This window comes from Chlorocebus sabaeus, chromosome 20 (genome assembly GCF_047675955.1).
Source record: "Chlorocebus sabaeus isolate Y175 chromosome 20, mChlSab1.0.hap1, whole genome shotgun sequence".
In the NCBI taxonomy this organism is placed as follows: Eukaryota; Metazoa; Chordata; class Mammalia; order Primates; family Cercopithecidae; genus Chlorocebus; species Chlorocebus sabaeus.
The window spans coordinates 106,064,543-106,088,577 of record NC_132923.1 but is presented as its reverse complement, the minus strand read 5'-3'; the positions used below and the strand labels follow the sequence as shown (position 1 = coordinate 106,088,577).

Below are 24,035 nucleotides of genomic sequence, written 5' to 3'. Positions count from 1 at the left end.
CCCTTCAAAACAGTAAAAGCACTATATCAATGATGGGATTCTAAAATTTTAAGAAAAAGGTTTATTTTGGAGTCATTCCTTGGCATATGAAATTTGTGAAATCTTATTACTTGAAGCTTCTAGATCAAAGCCCAGTTTATACCAGGTTATTTGAACTACTACAATGATCAATTAATGATTACAATGATTTTTGGTAGGCGCATGCAAATTAAACTATGCTGCTAAACTAAAAAAAAATCATCATCATCATCTTCATCATCATCATCTGTGCATTTCTTTGGCAGATAAAGAATCTGATTCCAAAACAAATGAGGTCCTAGGGAAAAACAAAACACATCCCTCCACTAAGTATATTAATACCTTTTGAGAAAAACTTCACCATAAGTAAAATTTGAACAAAGTCAAATAACAATAGAGGTAAGCTTCAACTGATCAATTACTAGTCACTCTTTGTCAGTTAACTATACACATGACACTTGATAGAATAATCATTTGTAAATTAAAGAGAAAGTTGAGCATATTAAATACCTACATCGAAAGTATATACACACTTGGCCTCACGAGAATGACATTTAATCACACTGTCAAACTTTTAACAACACATGCCGATTTCCACTCCCCTCTGACTGTAGTCGTGCAGCAATGAATACCACACTTTAACTTTCATTTTCAGAATCTGAATCTTTGTTAAAATTCATGCTTAACAGATGACAGTTTTGGTACAACAGTGTCCAATTTTGTAAAACATACTACATTAGGCTATTTTTAGATTAACCGAACTCTAAATAAAGAACATTAACAATACAATTAATTAATTCTACACTGATATAATCCTGGCTTTGGTTTGAGCCATGTTTGTAATATAATACAACCTGGTAACAATTTTTTTTTTTTTAAGACGGAGTCTCACTCTGTCGCCCAGGGTGGAGCATGGTGGCATGATCTCAGCTCGCTGCAACCTCTGCCTCCCAGGTTCAGGCGATTCTCCTGCCTCAGCCTCCCAAGTAGCTGGGCGTGCTACTTTTTGTATTTTTACACGCCCGGCTAATTTTTGTATTTTTAGTAGAGAGGGGGTTTCACCATATTGGCCAGGCTGCTCTCGAGCTCCTGACCTCGTGATCTGCCCACCTCGGCCTCCCAAAGTGCTGAGATTACAGGTGTGAGCCACTGTGCCTGGCCAAAACCTAGTAATAATTTTCTAAACTGCATTTAAGGAAAGAAACAGGCAACTGTATAGCATTTTGTAAAAAATAAATACTGCTCCAACATCACAGTACAAAATGGTATGAACACATTATGCATGAACTGCTCACAGCTGTTTTCCAGGATTAAGAAGACAATGACGTGAATTTGAGACAAAGGAAGAACACTTCAGAAATAACGAGCATTTCAAGCTGACAAAAGACTCCAAATCAGAGGTTCTGAACCCAAGGTATTTGTACTTGGGTAGGTAATACTGCATCTTTATCTCACGCACATCCACCTGAAATTTAGCATGTTCTTCAATTAAGATTGTAGACAACAATCTTAACTTTAGCAATACACCTGTGACATTATCACAACCAGAACTCAAATATACGTTCATGTTACTTTACAGTTGTTAGAGATATCTCAAAATCTTGCTCATGCTCATTATGACAGCTAGTACATCTACTTCTATTTCATGCATATCATAAATATATAATTAACTTTGTTTTTAAATATGACAGCTATTTTTATACCACTGGTTTCCTTTGTAATCCTACTTTATACATTTTAAACATTATTCTGAGAAGTAGTCCACATGGTTCACCTATTGAAGAAGTTCATGGCACACACAAAAACAAACAAAAAAGAATTAGAAACTCCCGCTCTTACAAATAAACCTTAAAAGGGTTAAATTCAGAGTGATTAACAGTGACCAGACAACCAACTAACTAATCAAAATCCTGTGTCACAGCTAACAAGAACTAAGTTTGCAATGAATTAAATGAAAATTACCTTTTCCCTATTTGCAGGCTGCTCCATGTCATCTATCTCATTACAGGCTGATAATAAGTTTGATGAAACCAGCTTATTACACCAAATCAAAGCCAAGATTGAAACAAAATAGAACAAAAGAGGGAATTACTTATTTTGTCAACCTCCAAACCAGACTCCTATTCTAAAAAATCAAAAATAAAGCAAATCTATCATTTGCAGCAAACAACTCTAAACCAAGAAAAATGATCACCTTTGTTGCTTATTTCAGAAAGCCAAGATAAAAAGAGCAGAATGTATAGAAAAATATGTACTGCACTAGATCTCTGGTTCAATCCTCACAATCGGCAGTACTGTCTGAGACTTCCAGCTGGTTCTCAAGGCGTCCAGGACATGGACTCAATTTTCAAAGGCACCTGTACCTCCTTGTCCTCCTTCTACACTCAACTTCTACTCCCTTCAGCATAGGCCCACACCGTGGTCATTCCCAGCTCCACACCTCTGCTCTGACCTGCAACAAAACGTATTCTACCTGTCCTTCAAGTCAGTTGCATGCAACCTTTGTCCTCACTGAGCCCTCCCCTTGTCTGATAGGATTCAGAATCCACCAATTTAGCGCTTAGTTCCCCAAATGTTCCACTACTGTTTCATTCAGAACCTAAGGTTCCTAGAAGAACACAACAGTCAACAGTTAACTGAATAATAAGAGTAAGAGAACGTCTCAAACTGCTGCTAAACTCACATTAACCACAAAAAAACTAAACTAAAACAATTAAGTCATTCCTCCTTTAAAGTGTCTTTTCATTTCCTATAGTGAATACAGCATAAGACTCACAACACTATCTCTTCAACCTCTCTAGTTATTTTTCTTCAACCCAAACCACCAACCAGACTGACTACTTCTACATTATCTACTAGTGAACACATACCTGTTTTACTATTTCCTCCACTAGAATTCTCATCTTCTTCCTATATAAACAAGTCTTTCACGGCACAGCTAAAGAACCACCTCCTCTGGCCAGGCGTTGTGGCTCATACCTGTAATGTCAGCACCTTGGGAGGTCGAGGCGGGCAGATCACCTGAGGCCAGGAGTTCAAAACCAGCCCAGCCAATAAAGCGAAACCCCATCTCTATTAAAATTACAAAAATCAGCCAGGCACGATGGTGGGTGTCTGTAATCCCAGCTACTCAGGAGGCTGAAGCAGGAGAATTGCTTGAACCCAGGAGACAGAAGCTGCAGTGAGCCAAGATCGTGCCATGGTACTCCAGCCTGAGCAACAGAGTGAGACTCTGTCTCCAGGAAAAAAACAAAAACAAAAACAAAAACCACCTCTTCCACAAGTTCTTCCCTTCCGCAAGAGACCAGAAACCAGAGTACACTCTCCATAGTCATAGGGTTCCAAGGATATGGGCATAAATGGTCTCATCACTTGTCATTGAGTACTTCCAAGCACAATTTAAATGATAAAATGAGTCACAATGACTAACCTGAGAGCAAATCAAGAGGAGGAAAGGGAATCATACTCTATTCAAGAAAGATATGGTTGGCTACAAAGAACAAAAGATATCAACAGAAGGTTGTATCTGTAGAACACAGATCTGTGATCTCCCTGAAGTTACCTACAAAACTGAGTGTCAGAGAATTAATGTACATTTTTCTCATGAGACCATGGTTTCTGATCAGATGACAACAGAGTGAACCTTAAAAGATTAAGTTCTGATCCAAGAACTAACTTTCCTGGATATAATACAGTATAGTTATTTGTACATAAGGCGTAAGCTGGATCCAAAGAACACACATATTAGAAAACATGGTAGTTCTCAGAGAGTAGCCTCCAGACCTCCTGAAAGGCTAGTTTCAAATTTTAATTTTGGGAAGAATATTACATACAGAGGATGCACTGAGATATTATAATAGGGATGGGGGAAAGTCCCCTGAAACCTTGTTCTGCTAAAGCAATGCAGAGGAAACGGGATACGGTTCAGTCTTTGCCCTCAAGGAGCTTACAACCTGGCAAGGACTATTAGACAAGTAATCACAACACAAGACAAAACATGGTAACACCTTCTCTTAAAGGAAACACAAAATGCTATGGAGTTCAAGGGAGGCAGACATGACAGCTTTTTGGTTTGGAGACTAAAAAAGGAACGTGACAGTACTGAACCTTGACAAATGAGGTGGATTTAAATTAGAAATGAAAAGTGGAATAAAATGTAATGAAAACCAAAAGGGTAAGGAATAAAATGTAAGAAATAAACACCAATTTCCAACAGAAAAGGAATCCTTCCTTTTTGACAACTAGTAGCTCTTATATAGGAACACTGAAAGATTGAGGGTCTTAAAGATACTAGGAGGCTTACGCCAGTGGTTCCCAGGTATGCTATTAGGGCCCCCGATACAAGAATGTATAAAACAAACTACTCAGAAAAGAATTATGGCCCCCGAGACAAAACAACACTCACATCATGACAATCGTATGTCTGTGTAAAAATGCCTCTATGTTGCACCAACCAAGACATGCATAGGAAACCTGAATCCAACAAGAGATTAACTTTCAAAATAATGTTTACTTTCAAAAACTGCTGAGATATATGGTGAGGGCACCCTTGGTTTTTTATTTTTGAATAAGTGGTAGCTACGATGTAATCATGTTAACTACTTGTGGCTACACAGAAGTACATTTCTGTTCAAGTTCTCATAATTGTCCAGCCTCCAAAAATTGGTAAAATTATTTTGAAACCAAAGATCAATAAACCAAAAAAGAATCTCGACTCTGATTATGAAATGAAGAACAGTTTAAAAAAAAAAAAAAAAAAAGAACCACATATTTTTGTTTGTAAGAAATCTGAGACACACTCTTCTTAAAAAACACAGAAAGGGTTAGATTGCATTACACTGGGAATGGAAGCTAAGAACCAAAACTGGCCATAAAGAAGAGAAAAAAGCACAGAAAGTCAATTCACATGGGAGGCGGGCATACCTACTAAGAACTGCACGGAGAAGAGTGTACACTTTAAGTTTACTCACTCTGAAAGATATTTTGTTAATTTAACCTTATATGAATATGCACATTCATACAATCCCTTAAAGGTATTTATTGTTCATAAACCACAAAGGAGACTTAAATTAAAGGAAAACTTCATATGTTTAACTTTTTACTCTATCAATCAAAATTAATTTAGTGTCAGCTATTTATGACAATAAAGGTACATGTCATAACTAATCTCCAAAGACCATAAGCAAATTTCCCTACATAGAATTTCTCAACTTCAAAATGAGATGCTAACCTTTCAAACCTAGAAGTCTGTATTAACCATCTATTACGAACCTACTAAAGAGTAACAGAAATTCACAAACTGCTTCCACTACAAGAGAGAACTTATACTTAGCAAGATTGGGAAACTAGTAGCCCCTCTTTTGTAGTTCAGACAGCTGACCTTTCTTTAAAAATAAAATAAAATAAAATAAAATAAACACAGAGATCAGTTAACCCTAGAGGTAGTCCTACATGTCTTCAAAAATAGAAGGTAGACATACAACATCTTCAGGGACTTATGAATTAAAAAAAAAAAAAAAAAAAAAGCCAAGCTATTTCACAGTCAAGTTGAAGTTGAATGATTTGTGTGTGTGGTTTCCTCTGATCACATTCTAATACTTTTGAAAGATGTCAAATCTTTATCTATGTTATCTGGAGTAACTCGTTTAACTCTAAGACACAACCGGTAAGATGACCTGGCACTACACTCCTGACAGCGGTGGATAGCAGAGTTTACTATTTTAAAAACAAAACAAATCAACAGCATCACAACCACATAAATCTTCAGAGAGATTAATTTAGCACCCAAGAGGGTTGTGTTACAAGAGGCAACACTACCTCATCCGTTCCCCAGCTACCGAGGAGAGATAAGAGCCAAAGGAAGTACATATAGAGCAGGGTGGCCTCTTGCCAGTGACCTCAGCATAGGCACCAGCTTCATGAGAGGGCTCTGTAAACCCTACATCACTAACAGGTTCATAAGGGCTAGCTATGGATAGCCTGAAACAATGCCACCTCCTCCCCCATCCATCCCCCCTTCCTTAATTACTTGAACAACGTGCTGGCTGGAGGGAGAGTAGAGAGGGTGACAGAGACACACACAGTACCTGTTGTTGAGAATTGTAGTCAAAAAGTCCCACAGTTGCTGCTGCTGAGTCCACAGGTACCTGCGTGCCTGAATAATCAAACTGAAGAGGCTCCATGCCCACATGTTCCATGGGGTCCAAGGGGACACTCTGGGACTCCATGTTGGAGAAATCCTCCACAGGCTTGGCACCATTGGTGCTGGTCAGCTGGGCTAAGCCCTCAGAACCATTCTGGTTTGGACCCAGAAGATCCACTTCATTAGCAGAGTTCTGGCAATTACCAGGGGTACGGCTAAACAGAGAAAGTAAAGGGCATTAAACCTTATTTTCAGTGGGGAGGGACTACAGCAACCCAAGTTTAAGGACAATGTCCTCAACATAGCTCATTATCAACAGTATTTAAAACTATTTCTATAAAACAACCGGAGATACTTTATAGTGCTTACAGAGTTACATCTTCTAAACTGATGCTTCTATTGCTGGCAATTCCATGTAATTCACCCCTTAAATTCACATTAATTGCTATTAATTTACATCCCTTCACCAAGGGGGCCAGATTTGAGGAAAACTGAAATAAAGTGGAAAAATCACTGTCTATGGCATCCATGAAAGCAGATCCTAAAATGCAGGTAGCAAAATATGTCCCATCAAAATGCAACATTTACTCTTTAAATACAGAGACAATGGAAAAAGCTGGTTTCTGGGGAAAATTCCACAACTCAGTGATTCTAAAAAGTTTTTATGTTCCTGGCATATTTGTGAGGAAAAAAAGAAAATGAAAAAAGTTTTTACATATCGTTGGTATTACTGACCAATGCTAAAACTAACTCCCCTTCTAAGAAACCAAAAGAAGCAGACTATTCCAAAGCAGTACAAGATAAACTCTTTATCTAGGCTATGCCCCTGTTAAGGAGACAATTCTAAGAATTAAAAGTAATGTGAGGATGTAATTTGTCATCCAAACCATCTTTTATCTTAGGACATGCCTAAGATTAAGAAAAGGGGGGGGGGGGGGCACTATTGATAATTATTGTGGGATACAAGGTTCTGGGTAACCCAGGGTCTACCATCACCTTATATAAAAGGACTTCAGGATATGATCCAAAATCAGACTAATATATAATATTATATTATCAGGAGACTGTAGCCTATGGCAACATTCAATGCCGTTCTTCTCCACTTTCACCCTCCCACCCCCCAAAAATCCTGTAGTCCAGCAGCTGGTACATATTAAAGATATTATTCTGGTTTCTTTCTTTCTTTCTCTCACACACACACACTCACCACCACCCATTTAATAATACAACAAAATACTGCTATAGGCTGCTGGATATTCAAGGTAGAGAGGACACCTGAACTCATCTGAAAGACCTTAGGTAAGTATTTATTACCCTGTGCCTTAAATTTCTTCCAAAGATTGTAATTTGGCCGGGCATGGTGGCTCATGCCTGTAATCTCAGCACTTTGGGAGGCCAAGGCAGACAGACCACTTGAGCTCAGGAGTTCAAGACCAGCCTAGGCAATATGGCGAAACCCCGTCTCTACAAAAGATATAAAAATTAGCCAGGCATGGTGGTGCGTGGCTGTAGTCCCAGTTACTCAGGAGACTGAGGTGGGAAGACTGCTTGAACCCAGGAGGTGGGGGCTGCAGTGAGCTTCATGTCACTGCACTCCAGCCTAGGTAAAGAGAGTGAGACCCTGTCTCCAAAAAATAAATAAATAATTTTAAAAATGTTTAAGACTGTAATTATTCACACATGCAACATAATGATAATTAGATTAGGAATACAAAACAACTAATATTTGTCCTACAACGATGGTGCAAAATACACTTTCATTTTGACTTTGGCACACATTAGAATAAGCAAAGGTGTGTGTGTGTGTGTGTGTGTGTGTGCGCGTGCGCGCGCGCGTGCACACATTAGCTTTAGACTGATATTAAAATTACTCAAAATTAAATTCTCTACCTGTACTATCACACTGGAGATTTAAAAAAAATCCTCTACCTGTATATAACTGGACAAGGATTTTTATAGATTTTTCAAGAAGAATACGTGCCAACTGTGGAAGATAAATATACATTATTTTAATACTGTGTTAGTTAAATAATAGGGTAAAATCTGTAAATTAATCATGACCAGAGATGGGATGAGAGGCATCTGCAGAAGAGATATGATTAAGAACAAATCATTTAAGCTGCATCTCTGGTTCTTCAAAATGAGGAAAATGATACCTGGTCCACCTACCTCAAAAGGAGCTCATGAGACTCAAATGAGATAATGCACAAGTTCTCAACTGTTTCTCCCTCTAAACCACCAGAGGGATATTACATACTCCATTAGTAACCATAGCTCTCTAATACAGTAACTTGGGAGAAACTTAAGAAAGGTCTGAAGGCATCTATTCTAGGTGATTTTAATATTTGAGAATCACTGAAATAGTCTTTTCTGGCATCCTTCTTCAAATTTTAGAGTTCTATGCGAATGCAAAATCTACCATTTTGGCAATACTTTTGACAACTTTTACAAAATTCCACCTCACCAGTTAATTTACAATCTTTGTAGCATAGCCTACACTAGATTGGATTCTTAAAAAGAAAACATGAGGAGGGGAAGAAAACGAAAATCAAAGTAAAACTAAATCAAAACAAACAAAACCCCATAGCCCACATTCAAAAATCAGAAGTGTAAAACATACAAACCTAAAATCTTTGACGTCTGCATCAATCCCATTCTGCACTGGTAAACCATTGGTCTTGTCCATCACATCACCCTCCTCCTTCAAATCTCCTAGCTTATCTCCATCAAACGTACCCTTGTTCTTCTTTTCACCTTTGTCGTTTTCATCACTGTCTGCATCCCTTGGGCCCTGTTTAAAAAATAGCTTCAGCTTCACTAATCGTCATCAACTAATAATAATGGGCAACCGTTGTGGGCACCAGACTATACTAGATGCTACTCAGAAGAGGATGGTGTTGTGCCCTTTCACACATTACAATCTAATTAACAAACAACACAGAGGCAGGAACACTGCAGAAGGTCTTGCCAAATGGGGGAGACAGACATACATTTATGTTACAGAGTTCAGAACAGTCTTACTATATCCAATGTCCCATCAACCCATTTTCTTCCTTCCTTTTTTTTCTTCCTACCCAAGGCCCAGCCATAACTCTGTAGCTCTTGGTCAAGTTCTCTACTCCCAAACCTAACTCTACATAATAGCAGGACTCTTAATAAGCCCCAGGTATGACAGCTAATAGCACAGAAAAAAAAAATTATTACGCCTGTAAAAAGAATTTCATACTTCTCCACTGCACTATGTAAATTCCTCCCTTACTTCTAAATATTGAGCCAAGTGTGGTCTGACTTCATATCAACTCAATTATTCTGTACCTGATCTTGGGATATATGCCCTGTCAATTTGCGTCACCTCCCAGCTCTACCCTATAAGCCTCACAGGTATGCATCAACAATTCTCTGATGACCCTTAAGTTTTTTAATGCCTCAAAACAAGTTAACTCTAACTATGAGATTCTTTCACCAGAAGTACTCTAATAACTATCTTCTACCATCTACCGGTAACAAAGATTATTCATGAGATCTCTAAGTGGGAGTATGTTAAATTGAAGCATTTGACGCAAGAGAATTTCTGTCTCAAGTGTTTCAAACTACAAAGCTTAAAACACTGGGCCTAAAAGAATTTAGTGCTAGACATGTCATGTTTATGTCCTGCCTTCTACAGAAATTAAGTCTATCTCCTCTTACCAACATCCCAAGTTAAGCCCTGGACATATAAAGTACATGTACCTTGGTTTCCAAAAGAAAAGATTTGGTATAGTGACTTGACATAGTACAAAGAGATTTGCAGAACCTTACATCAAAGGGTTAAGGGTTTAACTTTTGTTTTTGCAAAACTAGAGGGAAGCAGCCTTGCTTTTCCCCACCACTGACTCCTAGTTTAAGGAAGAGAAATGCACATGGACCAAGTTCAAGTTCCTGGTACAAGGCAAGATCCACTCAATAGAAGACCAGAGTGGCTGCAAAGCATTTCCAGTCACCAAAACCAAACGTCAATGGGGAGAAATCAACAATGGAGGACACAGCAGCCAACACTCAGTTATAAATAGACTGACTGTGGATGGGCCCGTAGATGCAAAACCAACAGACGCTCTTAAGAGATCACTGGCCCAGAAAGGCTGACATTCTTAAACCTTTCAACTACTACTTTAGAGCCCATTTTACTTCTGAAGTTATTCTCTGTTCAAATGCGACACAGAAAAAGATAATACAAAAAAGGAACAAATATGACAAGGAACTGAGAAAGGATATACAACTTAGCTTCATGCGGCATCAAGACAGTAAATCACAGCTTTGATTTGGCCATTGAGATGTGCCTTTCAGAATAGAATCTTTAAAGTATGTGGCTGTTACTGATTCAAAAGGACTGAAGGATAGCCAATTATGCACCACATTGAGATTCCCCAAAGCTGAGATGGGAATATGATAGGGTTCTAAAGACAAAAAGATCTTTTAAAATATCCAAAGGCAACAGCTTCCTCCATACCCGCAGAGGCAAAACTGACTAAAGCTGTGTATTCATTTTTATATCCCTAGCACTGACTGCAGTGCCTGCTAAAAGTTCAATAAATATGATGAAGAAAATTACAAGGAACAAAAAAATCCTGCAAAACTGAACTGTTAAAATAAGAATGATCTTCCTGTTGTCTTTATCATCATTAAATAAGAGTCCCGGGGGTGGTAATATGGTCTAGATGACAACTCTGCCTGAATCAGAAACCATTAATGTCAACAGCAAAAGAATATTACAAGAATCATCCCACTGCCTAGCCTAAGTCATCTTCTTCCACAAGTCTACAAATCAAATCACTGGCTCAGAAGAAACAGTTCAGCTCCAATTTCTCAAAAGGAGTTCAAAAGGTCTGTAGGCAAAAATGGACAGAAAGGGCCAGGCACGGGGGCTCATATCTGTAATCCCAGCACTTTGGAAGGGCCAGGCAGGATCACTTGAGGTCAGGAGTTCGAGACCAGCCTGGCTAACATGGTGAAACCCTGTCTCCACTAAAAATACAAAACTTAGGCAGCACCTGTAATCCCAGCTACTCAGGAGGCAGAGGCAGGACAATCGCTTGAACCCAAGAGGCAGAGGTTGCAGTGAGGTGAGATTGCACCACTGCACTCCAGCCTAGGCAACAAGAGCAAAACTCTTTTATTTATTTATTTATTTATTTATTTATTTTTAAAAAGGGGAGGAAGAAAGGAGGATAAAGCAGCAGTAGGAAGTTTCAACAAGCAAGACAGCTGGTTGCAGGGGATGTGCACTAGTCAAATCAATGCTCTGCATTATCTTTTCTCAGGGGCTCTTCACAAGGGCTTTACTGAGAACCTGCTCAGCTCATCTATAAGCTGACTGGCCTGAAATCTCTTTTGTGTTGTTGTTATTGTTTTTTAAGACAGAATCTTGCTCTGTTGTCCAGGCTGGAGTGCAGTGGTGCGATCTCAGCTCACTGAAACCTCCGCCTCCCAGGTTCAAGTGATCCTCCTGCCTCAGCCTCTCCAGCAGCTGAGATTACAGGCATGCGCCACCATGCCTGGCCTGGCCTGAAATCTTGACCATTAAGTTGCACTCTAAGTCACTAATTTACATACTCAGTTATACTGCCATGGGACAGATTTTCAAATATTTCCCTGCAATGTGCTGCATTTTACAGGCCACTCCTACAAAATACCTAATACCTTGGTTTTCTACTCTGAATAAACTATTGACGCCTAACCAAAATAGTGGGTTCCTTCTTTTAGAGGGTGGGAGACCCAAGGGAATTTTCTAATTCTTGATCTAGGTAAGTGTTATATGGGTGTTTTGATTTTGAGGAAATTCAAGAAAATGAACATTTATGGCTCGTACACTTCTCTGAACATAGGTCATATTTCAATAGAGAGTTTACTTAAAAGAAGAAAAAAAAAAAACCTCAAGAAATCAACAATGGCCCTCCATAAAAACAGGTGGCAGAAGTCTGACTTCTGAGTAAAAACAAAAGCACAAATAGGAAACCATTCTGTCAAAAGTCTACTATTAAGAGATGGTATCAGCTGCACGCAGTGGCTCATGCCTGCACTTTGGGAGGCAGAAGCAGAAGGATCTAGGTTGAGGCCCAGAGTTCAAGGCAAGCCTGGGCAACACAGAGGAGACGCCGTTTCTACAAAAAAGTTTTTTAAAAAATTAGCTGGGCGAGGTAGCATGTGCCTGTAGTCCTTGCTACTAAGGAGAACTGAGGCAGGAAGACCACTTGAGCTCAGGGGTTCAAAGCTGCAGTGAGCTGTGGGGCGGGCACCTGTTCTACTCCAAGAATAAATAAAATAAAGGATATGAAAATAAAATAAAAATAAAAGACCTGACTGATATTTTGAGCTCTCCTATTATTCTAAAAGTTGCTCTCCTGAAGTCTGAAATTCCTATGGGGAATACTACCAAAAATTTACAGTGAATGCCAAAAACAAAATATGCACTACCAATGCACTCCAGTCTGGGGACAAAGTGAGACCCTGTCTTTATTTCATTAATAGACAGCAGTATCAGGTTCAAGATACTTAAAATGGTATCTTAAAAACATGAAGACCCTAGAGACAATAGGAAAGGTATAAATGGGCTGTTAAGTTTTATGAAAATTTTACACTTCTGAAAAATATTTAAGATAAACTATTCACAGCTATGTGAATTTTTTTTTTTTTTTTTTTTTTTTTTTTTTTTTTTTTTTTTGCAAACCTCCCACCTTAGCTTCCCAAGCAGCTATGACTACAGGTGCACATACCATGCCTGGCTGATTTTTATATTTTTTGTAGAGATGGGGTCTTGCTATGTTTCACAGGCTAAATTCAAACTCCTAGGTTCAAGTGATGGGCCTCCTTCCTCAGTCTCCCAAAGCTCTGCGATTACAAGTGTGAGCCATAACACCTAGTTCAGTCTTTTAAAAAGTAGTGAACTCGCTAGGCACAGTAGCTCACGCCTGTAATCCCAGCACTTTGGGAGACCGAGGCAGGTGGATCATCTGAGGTCAGGAGTTCAAGACCACCCTGGCCAACATGGTGAAACTCCATCTCTACTAAAAATACAAACATTAGCCAGATGTGGTAGCGCACACCTGTAATCCCAGCTACTTGGGAGGCTGAGGCAGGACAATCGCTTGAACCCAAGAGGCGGAAGTTGCAGTGAGCCAAGATCGCACCACCGCACTCCAGCCAGGGCGACAGAGCAAGACTGTCTCAAAAAAAAAAAAAAAAGTACTGAACCAGGGTGCACAGAACCTACATTCTATCTCAACTGCTAACACTTACTGGTCACAGGACTTTGGACAGGTTATTCAATCTCTCAGACTTTGTTTACTATGAATAACAATGAAATAATGCATGTGTAAAAGTTCTATAAAGATAAGCCATTTTACACAAATGTAATATAATAGTAGTAATAGACGCACTGGGATGGTATTTCTTATGTAACACTATACACAACATCAAGAATAAAAATCTTAAATGTCCCAATTAAGTGGTTTAAATCTCAAATACAAGTATATAGCCAATATGGCCCTCCCAGGGGCATTGTCATTTTCACAAAGCAGTGGTTCTATGATTAAGGTTAAGCAACGCAATCTTTTTCAAATTCACAGGTGGCTGAGCCCAACCTCTGCACCAGAGATTGATCTGATTGGTATGTAGAGGTTCCTGCAAATGTTGTGAAAAGCTTCTGCTCAAATAGCTCTGTAAGTATCCACAACTAAGAACCAAGGTAATTAAATTCAACATAAGCATCAGAAAGGCATGGTTTGTGATTTTTTTTTTTTATTACATATTATCTAGGACATACAGTACTGGAAAAGTCTATTAGCTAAATGAATAAATGAAAAAGGCTTAACAGAATCTTTTAATTATGGGCTTTCTTTAGCTGAATGTTAACCCAAAGCTATAGTGCTCAAATACAAACTTCAGTAAAATGCTCAAATTTCAAGTGGCCTGGCCCAATTAAAATCTCAAGAGTGGAACCAAGATGGGTGCTGAGAGATCCCATACCTACAGAAAGGCAGAGAACTTGCTAAATATCAAAGAACTGGGAGAAAAGCAGACGGAGTTAGGACTACATATTGTTGAGGTCAGAATCCATGCACTTATGGCTCAGCTTCCTCAAAAGACTTACATAAGGGGGGGAATACTTCCCAATATATCTATTCTGAATGAAATCAGAAGATTTCAAATCTATTTACTACTCTTAACTGCAGTGATCTTAAAAGAAAGCTTCACACAGTAGAAGTCATATTTAACGGGATTAGTAATTTTCCTCCCTTCTTTCTACAAAGAAGTATTTTATACCTGCTTGAAACACTGAGTCCAAAAACTGTAACAGTGTTAACTAAAACATTGGTTTCTCCTGCACACACTTACCCATTTTCACAAAATGCCAAATAACTGAAATGTCTAATTCCTTTAAAGTACAACAATGCCAAGCTCTACTGGTAATTCAAATTTTCAAATATAAATTAGCTGGCTGTGGTGATGCATGCACTCCTGTAGTCCCAGCTACTTGGGAGGCTGAGGCACAAGAATCACTTGAACCCAGGAAGTGGAAGTTGCAGTGAGCTAAGATCACACCATTGCCTTCCAGCCTTTCCAGGCGACAGAAAGAGACTGTCTCAAAAAAATTTAAAAAAAAAAAAAAAATTTTTTTTTCAAATATTAAAAATTGTAAGTTTGAAACTGCTAGCCACGTGAAATACTTCTTAACATATTAAATCTGATCCTTTTTTGAGGATTTCTACTCACAAACAACGCCAGTATGGCACAGTAGAAAGCAATATAGCTAAAAATTGAAATTAGAACAAAGTTTGAATTCAGTCCCCCACTTCCCCTCTAAAGACTCATTTTTCTCATCTATAAATTAATAGAAACAATAGTATCTACCTCAAAGTGTTGTTCCAAGGACTAAATAAGGAAATTCATGAAAGTACAGTTGTCTTCTTAAAAAAATACTTTATCCAATTTTCACATTTTTTCCCCATTGCCTTTTTCACAGTGCCCTCACCAGTCCTCCCCACCAAGGCTTAAAAATTGCTGGACATACTATGTTTTTTCTCCCAGGAAACTTTTAAGGTTCTAATCATTAGACTCGTTGTCCAGCCGAGTTTTCTGAGATATGTGTATGATAGCAGTGCTTATCAAACTTTAATGTGCATACAAATCATCTGGGTGGTCTTGTCAAAATGCAGGTTTTGATTCATTCGCTCTGAGGTATGATCTGAGATTCTGAGTTTCTGATAAGCTCCCAGGCGATGCTAATGCTGTTGGCCCACTGACTTTGAGTAGTAAGACTTTTAATGTTTCCAAAGCATTTTCACATATGCTACATAGCCATGTGAATTACTTTGTCGAGTTTTGATTATACCCATTTGGCAGATGAATTAAGGTCCATTGGAAACTCAAACCCCTGACTTCTATCTGCATTACACTGTACGGAAGTTTTCAAACAAAACCTATGAAAGTAAAGTAGTAGCACTGATTACCTAAAGTAAATGCAGTGAAACCTCGACAAACAAGTCATCAAGTTTCACAGCCCAAATAGATGTATGCTATGAATGTGTACATACCCTATAGATCAAAAAGCAGATACTCTCTACAGAACAAACAGAAAGACCTTCCCAATATATTTTTTCTAAAAATCTTTCTTCTGTGAGGTTAAAGTTGGTCATTACCCTAATCGAAGTTTAGAGTGGTCTTCTCATTTCCCTGGGCACCATAAACCAGAAAGGTAGAAATCATGATCCACTTTGTGGCTGACTAGGCTTCCACCTATTTGAAAAAGATCAGCTGGTATTCCAGACAGCAGGGTCCTTAGATGGCAATCTCACCCACAGGCCTCAAAAAAACAATAATTACATCTCATTTTGTAACCACCCTGAACCATGGGGGGCTGTGGGGCGGGCACCTGTTCTACTCCAAGAATAAATAAAATAAAGGATATGAAAAGAAAAGTAAAAGATTTGACTGATATTTTGAGCTCTATTATTCTGAAAGCTGCTCTCCTGAAGTTTGAGATTCCTACGTAGAATACTACCAAAAATTTACAGCGAATGCTCAGAACAAAATATGGTTGCCAGATTCTTCTTGTTAGCCAGAATGTACTCTTATCACAGAAGCCAAAACCACTAAACGGAGACCATTTGTACAATCAAAATGAATTCAAGCTAGACAAAGAGCTAAACAGCTTCAATCTAGCTATAACCAGGAAAGTTCACTGAAAATGGTAAACCACTATAGATTTATTTTAGTTCTGAACCACCTTTACCTGAAAAGTTAAGAGTATAGATTATCTGTTGTCAGTGTGTAAGAGTAACTTCTTAGTTACTTGCTTTGAGGTCTACAATCACTATACCGTCAGAGATGATGTTTTCAGCTCTCAGGATTTAAGTGAGGCTTACTGGAGTTAATGTTGATACAGCTACCCCAAAAGTAAAAATACCTGTATGCCCTGACCCCATATACTACCAAGTACAACTCCTCCTTTAGAACAATTATCTACAAGAAGCCGATATCCTATCTTCCTGGTTCTCTGAATTCAACACTTTAAATGATAGACTAGACTTAAAAAGAAAAGGCTCACTTTCCTCAAGAAGAGGCATACAATACTATGACAACCACAAAGTGACCCAGGCTTCCACAAAAAGAGCTTTGGTCAGGTGTCATCCTGACCAACAGGCAGAGCAAAGCCAGGTTAGGTATAAAATCAAGAGGATACAACCACAAAGCTGATAATCAGTTCACTGGCCGGGCGCAGTGGCTCATGCTTGTAATCCCAGCACTCTGGGAGGCCAAGGTGGGAAGATCACCTGAGGTCAGGAGTTTGAGACCAGCCTGGCCAACATGGTGAAACCCCGTCTCTACTAAAAATACAAAAATTAGCTGGGCATGGTGGCAGGCACCTGTAATCCCAGCTACTCAGGAGGCTAAGGCAGGAGAATCGTTTGAACCCTGGAAGTGGAGGTTGCAATGAGCCAAGATCATGCCACTGCACTCCAGCCTGGGCGACGAGAGTGAAACTCCATCTCAATAATAATAACGATAATAAAGATAACCGGTTCACTGAGCCACAGGTCTCCAGACACCAGAAGACTGTATATGCCAACAAGTGGCTTGATGTCACTAGATCAGTCTGCTTCTATCACTCTATAGATGCAATCTAAGTTAAACTATGGGATAATATTCCATTACCCATGATCTTCCTTCTAAAAGAAGCTGGAACACAAATTTGGAGAATTTTCATTTATTTTTATGCATACCTCAAAATTTTCATTTATCTTTATGCATACCTCAGAAGCTCAGTAAATTATCTTGATGGTTAGAGTCCAATCTTCTGACCCCATCTATCTAGCCTGAAGTCTTAATCTCCTCTAGTCACAATTCTTTTGTAATAGAGGTAAATCACCAGTCTCCCAGGACAAATGATACAGTTTTTGTCATCAAAATAACTGTATGAGATGATTGTTTAAAAAGAGAAAAATAAGTGGCAAAATGATTCAATCCCACCATGTATCTTTCTCCTAATTCCAACTATTTTTCTGCCTCCTACAAGCTTCACAGTAATGCAGGCACACGCCTCCTGGTTAGTGCCCAAGAATTGGAAACTGATCACACACGACAGAGAATTCACAGCTAGAGTCACAGGTTCCAGTTCACCACACTAGCAACCTACTGACACACACCACTAATTTCTGCTGAGGAATCTGTGCTCATAAGATGAGGAAAGAGTGAGGACAGAAAAAGAGGTAAGCTGGGGATAGGGTGAAAAAAGAGAAATAACTCACATCCAAAGGGTAGATCTTGTTCTTCCCAAGCAGCCCCTTGGGAAGGTTCAAATAAAAGGAGCCATCTCCTATCTGATTCACAAGCTACTAAACCCGACCTAGGTCTCTGCAGGGTCAAAACACCGAAAAGCAATCAGGTCAGCTTTAGAATAGCTAGTACTTAAGAACTGCACTTGACACTTGAGGAAGCTGCACCAAAAATGAACTACTGTTTCTCTAACAAAATCTAACGTGGATTAGGGAAAACAGGACCAAGCCTCTGATACCCAGCAAAAGATGTATAACACTAAGAAATACTGAGCAACAAATGCTATTAAAGAAAGTTATAATATTATTAATATAATTTGTGAGAAAGAATTATATTAAAATCTCTTAAATGACCACTATCAGGTGATATCAGCCCGAAATGACTTCAGAGAAATGGCTTTGAAAAAGTACAAAACAAGTTTAGACAGGAGAAAGGGAGGGAAGACAGATTCAAGTGCCTCTCATGGCCTTCCTATCTGTGACTTGGAATATGGCAACAGTCACAGAATTCAAAATGAGGAAGACTCAAATGGAAATACATCTTAAGACTTCTCAATATAGAAAGTTAATGATAAAGAAATTGTTTTGAGAAAGGCTATCACAGATGCTCACGGAAAAATGCTTAAGACTTAAAAAGAAAGAGGCTATAGACACAGAGACTTATTTGACTACAATTTAGCATCGGAAAATTCATAAGAAAGAATTAACAGAATCCCTAACTTCTTGACAGGCCAGGTGTGAGAAACAAAGCCGTTCAAGGAGGGCCAAAGAGGATTCTATAATTAAATCGTAGCTAACAAAACAAGAATAGCCCTATAATCTGATCTATATTAAGGTTTCTCAGGTATTGGCAAATCACTGCTCTCAAACCTGAATTCCCTGTTAACATCCCATCATCAGCTTTATGTTTTAAATTCCTTCACCACCCTCCTTTTGTTTTTATTTTAAAGTAAAAATGGTGTTTTCTGATAGACCAATGAACTGTGATTGAGATTTCAGTTCTCATCTCACATGACTATCAATGTGTCCCCCCGAAAACATTATTAGTTTAGTTTTTAAAAGTTTAGTTTACATCTCCTACTATGTTTGCTGAGTTCTATTTACAACAAATGTTGTTTGAAAATACCCTGTAATTAATGCTGTGAATATCTAAGGAAACTAAACAGGCATGTTTTGCTTTAGGGGAAAAAAGAAAGAGAGAGAGAGAGATAGGAACAAGTTCCTCAAGCCAACTTACAAATCCTCCTTTTCTTAGACAGGAATCGCCCGGGGATGAGCTCAACACATACTCCACCATGCTAACGCCTAGTCCCCCACTCTCCGATCGTGGGGACAGTACAGAATTGACCTCACTGTTCACATGGAAACTCTGACCAGGTCTTCTCTGCACCATGATTGGCTGGGAAACTGAATGATCTACAAAAAAGATACACAAGCATGATACAGTGCAGCCAGAGGCTCAAACAAATTATGAGTGACGTCTCATGGATAAACCAATGGAATCAGGAAACTTGCCAAGGTCAGTTGAGCCAAAACCTCCTATCGTGTCTTTCGCTGTATGATATTCAACATAAGCTAAGGAAATGGAACACACTCCTCATTTATCCGGGATAGCAGAGGAATACAACAGTTTATCTCGCTTATCTGGTTTATCTAGCTGAGTGGATAAAATGTTTATCCCTTTATAAGTAAAAGGATTTTTAAAATATATTTTATTAGTATTACTAAAACAAAATATGATTTTACTGCCCTTTTTAAAAACAATGTAATTTGTTCTTTTCTGATAATTCACTGCCATCATGAGGTTCCATGCTTACGTTGTGCTGTAATACACGACACTGGTTTGGGTTTTCTGTCTCCTTCCTCCCTATCATCTGTCACTTTTTCTGCTGTCAGTGTGTCTGCCTCTATAAGTTCTCCCCATCCCTCTTCAGGGGTAGTATGCCAGAAGAATGTCCGTGCCCAGTGGCTTGATTTAGTCCCAATCACGTTTAAAGATAGATCATTCCATACACGGTACACAAGGGCAATGGGAGAAAAAGAAACATGAACTTCAAATGGCAGGTGTGGATTTTCTAATTCCAAGTATGCTGACAGCAGTACAGAACAAAACGTTACAGCTGAAATTATGGTCGTTTCAAATAAGACCATTCCCCTGTGGCTAGCACTTCAAAAAATATTGAAGATTTGATTTTGTGTTAATTATGTTTTAATAAATTACATCATATAAGCTCCTTAATGGCAATTACACTACAGGAGAGGACACTGCTTGACATGCTTATGTCACTGATGTAAAATTCATGACTTGCCAATTGCTGAGGAAAGGAGCTCTAAGACAGGCATAAATCACAGTACAGATGCTAGATCTAGATTACCTGATGTTCCCCAGGCACTGTCTCGCCATTGATCACCCAGGAATATTCCTTTTGGTCCATCTTTGCTGGATTCATCTGTTTCCCAAAACTTTTTACCTGGCAAGAGCTGCTGCAAATTAAAAATAATAGATGCTTTTAAAGAATTCATAAAGGATGAAAGTACAGCAGTCAACACGTTCTTTTAGACAAGGGTACTGAAGATGCTCACGTGCCCTGAAGGTCTTTAATCAAAGTGTTCCAACTACACAACTGTGGTCAGAGCACTACTATATATTTGGTAAATGTCACAGAGAGGCCTAAGGCAAGGTGGGGGCGGGGGTGGGGACACTGATCAAACCATCCAATAGAGGCTCAACTTAAATAACTAGAATTATTCAATTAACCCATGCCAAGATTTTTAAGGAGGGGGGGAAGGAACTAATAGTGACCCTATTAGCTAACTACAAAGTAGACTCTTATTGAAAAAGAAAGTATCTACAACTATTAAAACACTTCTCTATGTGTACTAACTACCAGACAAAGTTACTTAAGCTGGAGCATGAACCCAGCTATGAACCTCAGCTATGGAATGCCAAAGGCAAAATTCACTTCCTTTATACACAGAGACTCCATTAACCAAAATACTTCCCAACCACAACACTAAGCTATTCCAAGATTTTGGAAGGACAGAAAAGCCATTCCTTCATTACTGGAAGGGAAATAAAATCTCCCAACCTCCATTAATTTTTTAACAATACTTGGTAATGCCATTAAAGTGACTTCACAAATCACTCCATGCTTCAGAGAAACACAGGGATCGCTGGCCATAAGCCAACATGAGAAGTTTATACTAGCTTCAACAAAAAAAATGCAAAGTACCCTTCAAGCAAAACACAGTACAGTTTTAGATCAAAGCACCAGTGATCAGGCTTACAAAGTAAAATTCCACAGAACTCTATCACTCTTGGTTCTGGTCATCAGCTTTACTGGCTAAAATGCCCCCTCTTATTTCCTCTAATTATGTTTTCAACTGCTATTACACAGGAAACTAAGACGTTTCAGATAGTATTTAACCACCATTTTTGAGCACAAAAATACCTGGAGAGTTGAATTTCTCAGAGGAACACAATAAAAAACCAGAAAGCACAAAACATTTCCTCTCCTTGACAATAAAGGTTTTAACTTTCCCATTTAACCCATAACCCAATGATAATGGAAAAATAATTAAACTCTGCTCTCACTAAAATAAATCTCTACTTCCCAAATCTAATTTCTGGGTTTCTCAGCATAATTTTCATCTACCTTTAAGTGGCTCTATAATCTATCTCATGGACATGGGCTACTGCCTGGACCAAAGCAGTTTGCCACACACTTTGCTCTTAAGGACCTAATTTGTTGTTTACTAATTAAACAAGGTTAGGACAAAACACACATTTGTCTGGTATTTAATTGCGCAGATACTTAAGTTTCCTTGAAAATGAACAGTTAAAAGTAGCAGTCTTCCTGGTATACCGCTTATTGCCCTAAGGGCATTTGGGGGAGGGTGGGGATCAGGGTAAAATGGGAAAGAGCCCTGATCAACGCTAAGCATTAGGGTCGGGGAGCACTGAACTAGACAACTTTGAAGTGCCCTAGGAAATTTTACTAAACTGCCCAGAACCTCATTCTCTTTTCATTGATAAAGAAAATATCATTCAAGTCGCTGTGATGATTAGAAATATTATTGGTGAGTGCCTAGCACAACAGGTTCTCAATAAATGTATTCAAAAACATCACACCTAGGTAAAATAACTGTCAAATCAGGTCACAGAGGGGATACTGAAAATTAATGTAAACTATGCAAAGGACAATTCAAGAATTATTTTTAAACTTATTTTTCTCCTTTTAGTCTCAAAAATGTCCTGTCCGCTGCAAGGCCGGGCACAGTGGCTCACGCCTATAATCCCAGCACTTTGGGAGGCCGAGGCGGGAGGAACACGAGGTCAGGAGATCAAGATCATCCTGGCTAACATGGTGAAACCCTGTCTTTACTAAAAATAAAAAAAAAAAATTGGCCGGGCATAGAGGCGGGCGCCTGTAGTCCCAGCTTCTTGGGAGGCTGAGGCAGGAGAATCCCTTGAACCCAGGAGGGGGAGGTTGCGGTGAGCTGAGTTCGTGCAACTAAACTCCAGCCTGGGCAACAGAGCAAGACTCCGTCTCCAAAAAAAGAAAAGAACAGAACAGAACAGAACAGAAAAGAAAAGAAAAGAAAAGAAAAGAAAAGAAAAGAAAAGAAAAGAAAAAAAGAAAGAAAGAAAGAAAAATGTCCTGTCCGAAGATTACAAATAAAATTTCTTTCCCCATTGGTTATACCCTTTCTCCAACTAAAATTCTGATTTTTTTTTCTCCTGTATTTTGTGCAAAGCAAGAGCAACTACTCTTTTGTATTCCAGAAGAAAGAATGTCAGCCTAATGAAGGCCTCACTTGTTTTATGCTCCACATAACAGTGCAAAGAGCGCTAAAGTGATCAAAACCATTCTTGTCCTTTAAATTTTTAAGAGTTCATTCTTCCCAGAAACTTGTAAATCTTTATTTAAAACTCAAGGAACAGGGGGCCCAGCGTGGTGGCTCATGCCTGTAATCCCAGCACTTTGGGAGGCTGAGGCAGGTGGATCACCTGAGGTCAGGAGTTCGAGACTAGAATGGCCAACATGGCGAGATCCCAGTCTCTACTAAAAAAAACACAAAAATTAGCTGTGTATGGTGGTGCACACTTGTAGTCCCAGCTACTCAGGAGGCTGAGGCACAAGAATTGCTTGAACCAGGGAGGCGGAGGTTGCAGTGAGCCAAGATCTCGTCACCACACTCCAGCCTGGGCGACAGACAGGACTCTCTCAAAAACCAAACAAACAAATAACCTCAAGGAACGGTTTCCAAAAGTACCAGCCTCCACCCTACATATGTAAATATAGTCTTGTCCATAATTTGTAAAATTGCTTACAGAAAGCAGCAGCCTTTCAGCTCAAAAATCAGTTCTGGGATCCTGTCACCTTTCATGATAGTATACCAGGTTGTCATAATGCGCAAAGCTGGCAGAAGCAGGTGAACACATAAGCAAGGCTATTTTCAGGGTAAATTCTCTCAAAAGGAAACAACAACACAGCAAACATGAAGCAAAGTGCTATTAGGTTGGTGCAAAAGTAATTGCGGTTTTTGCCACTACGGCAAAAAAAGAAGAAAGCAAAAGACTGAACCAAGGTGCTTGGGCAAAGACAGAAGCAAAATTAGCAAAGCTCTTAAAAGTCTCTGGATCTTAGTCTTTCTCACTTTCCTCCAAAACATATGGAGTCTACACTCAACTGCTGTGGTTAGCAGCATCTGAAATGACTCTTAATGATCTTCACTTACAAGTACTCATGCCCTGATGTAATCCCCTTCCCCTGACTGTGGGCTAGACCTATGACATGCCTCTAAGAAATAACATAAGGCAAGTCATGGGATGTTACTTTCAAGATGTTACAAAAGCTGTGATTTCCATCTTACTTGTCCTCTTCTATCTACTGTTCTGATTGCTTACTCTGATGATAACTGCTGCTATGTTGTGAGCTGCCCTACAGAAAGGCCACATGAAGCCAAGAGAGAGACATCTCTGGACAACAGCTACATATACAAAGCTGTTGCTCCACAGCTTCCCACTGAACTCTGCCTCTGCCCTGGGTCATTTACACACA

General features: G+C 39.1%; 1 protein-coding gene across 27 annotated transcripts in view; it reads right to left on the bottom strand.

Annotated features, from left to right (window-relative positions):
* Nucleotides 1-24,035, bottom strand: part of PUM1 (pumilio RNA binding family member 1) — a 136,892-nt gene that overhangs the window by 55,156 nt on the left and 57,701 nt on the right. For 20 of the 27 annotated variants that reach the window (XM_007979672.3, XM_007979674.3, XM_007979688.3 and 17 more), the window contains exons 4-7: nt 20,346-20,454; nt 19,208-19,386; nt 8,785-8,951; nt 6,105-6,375 (exon numbers count right to left, since the gene is read on the bottom strand). The exons of 3 other annotated variants lie outside the window; for them this stretch is intronic. In XM_007979672.3, coding sequence (XP_007977863.1) covers nt 6,105-6,375; nt 8,785-8,951; nt 19,208-19,386; nt 20,346-20,454 — 726 coding nt within the window. The remainder of the gene's footprint in view (nt 1-6,104; nt 6,376-8,784; nt 8,952-19,207; nt 19,387-20,345; nt 20,455-24,035) is intronic. 4 more of the 27 variants (XM_007979691.3, XM_007979693.3, XM_007979692.3 and 1 more) reach the window with 2 other exon arrangements.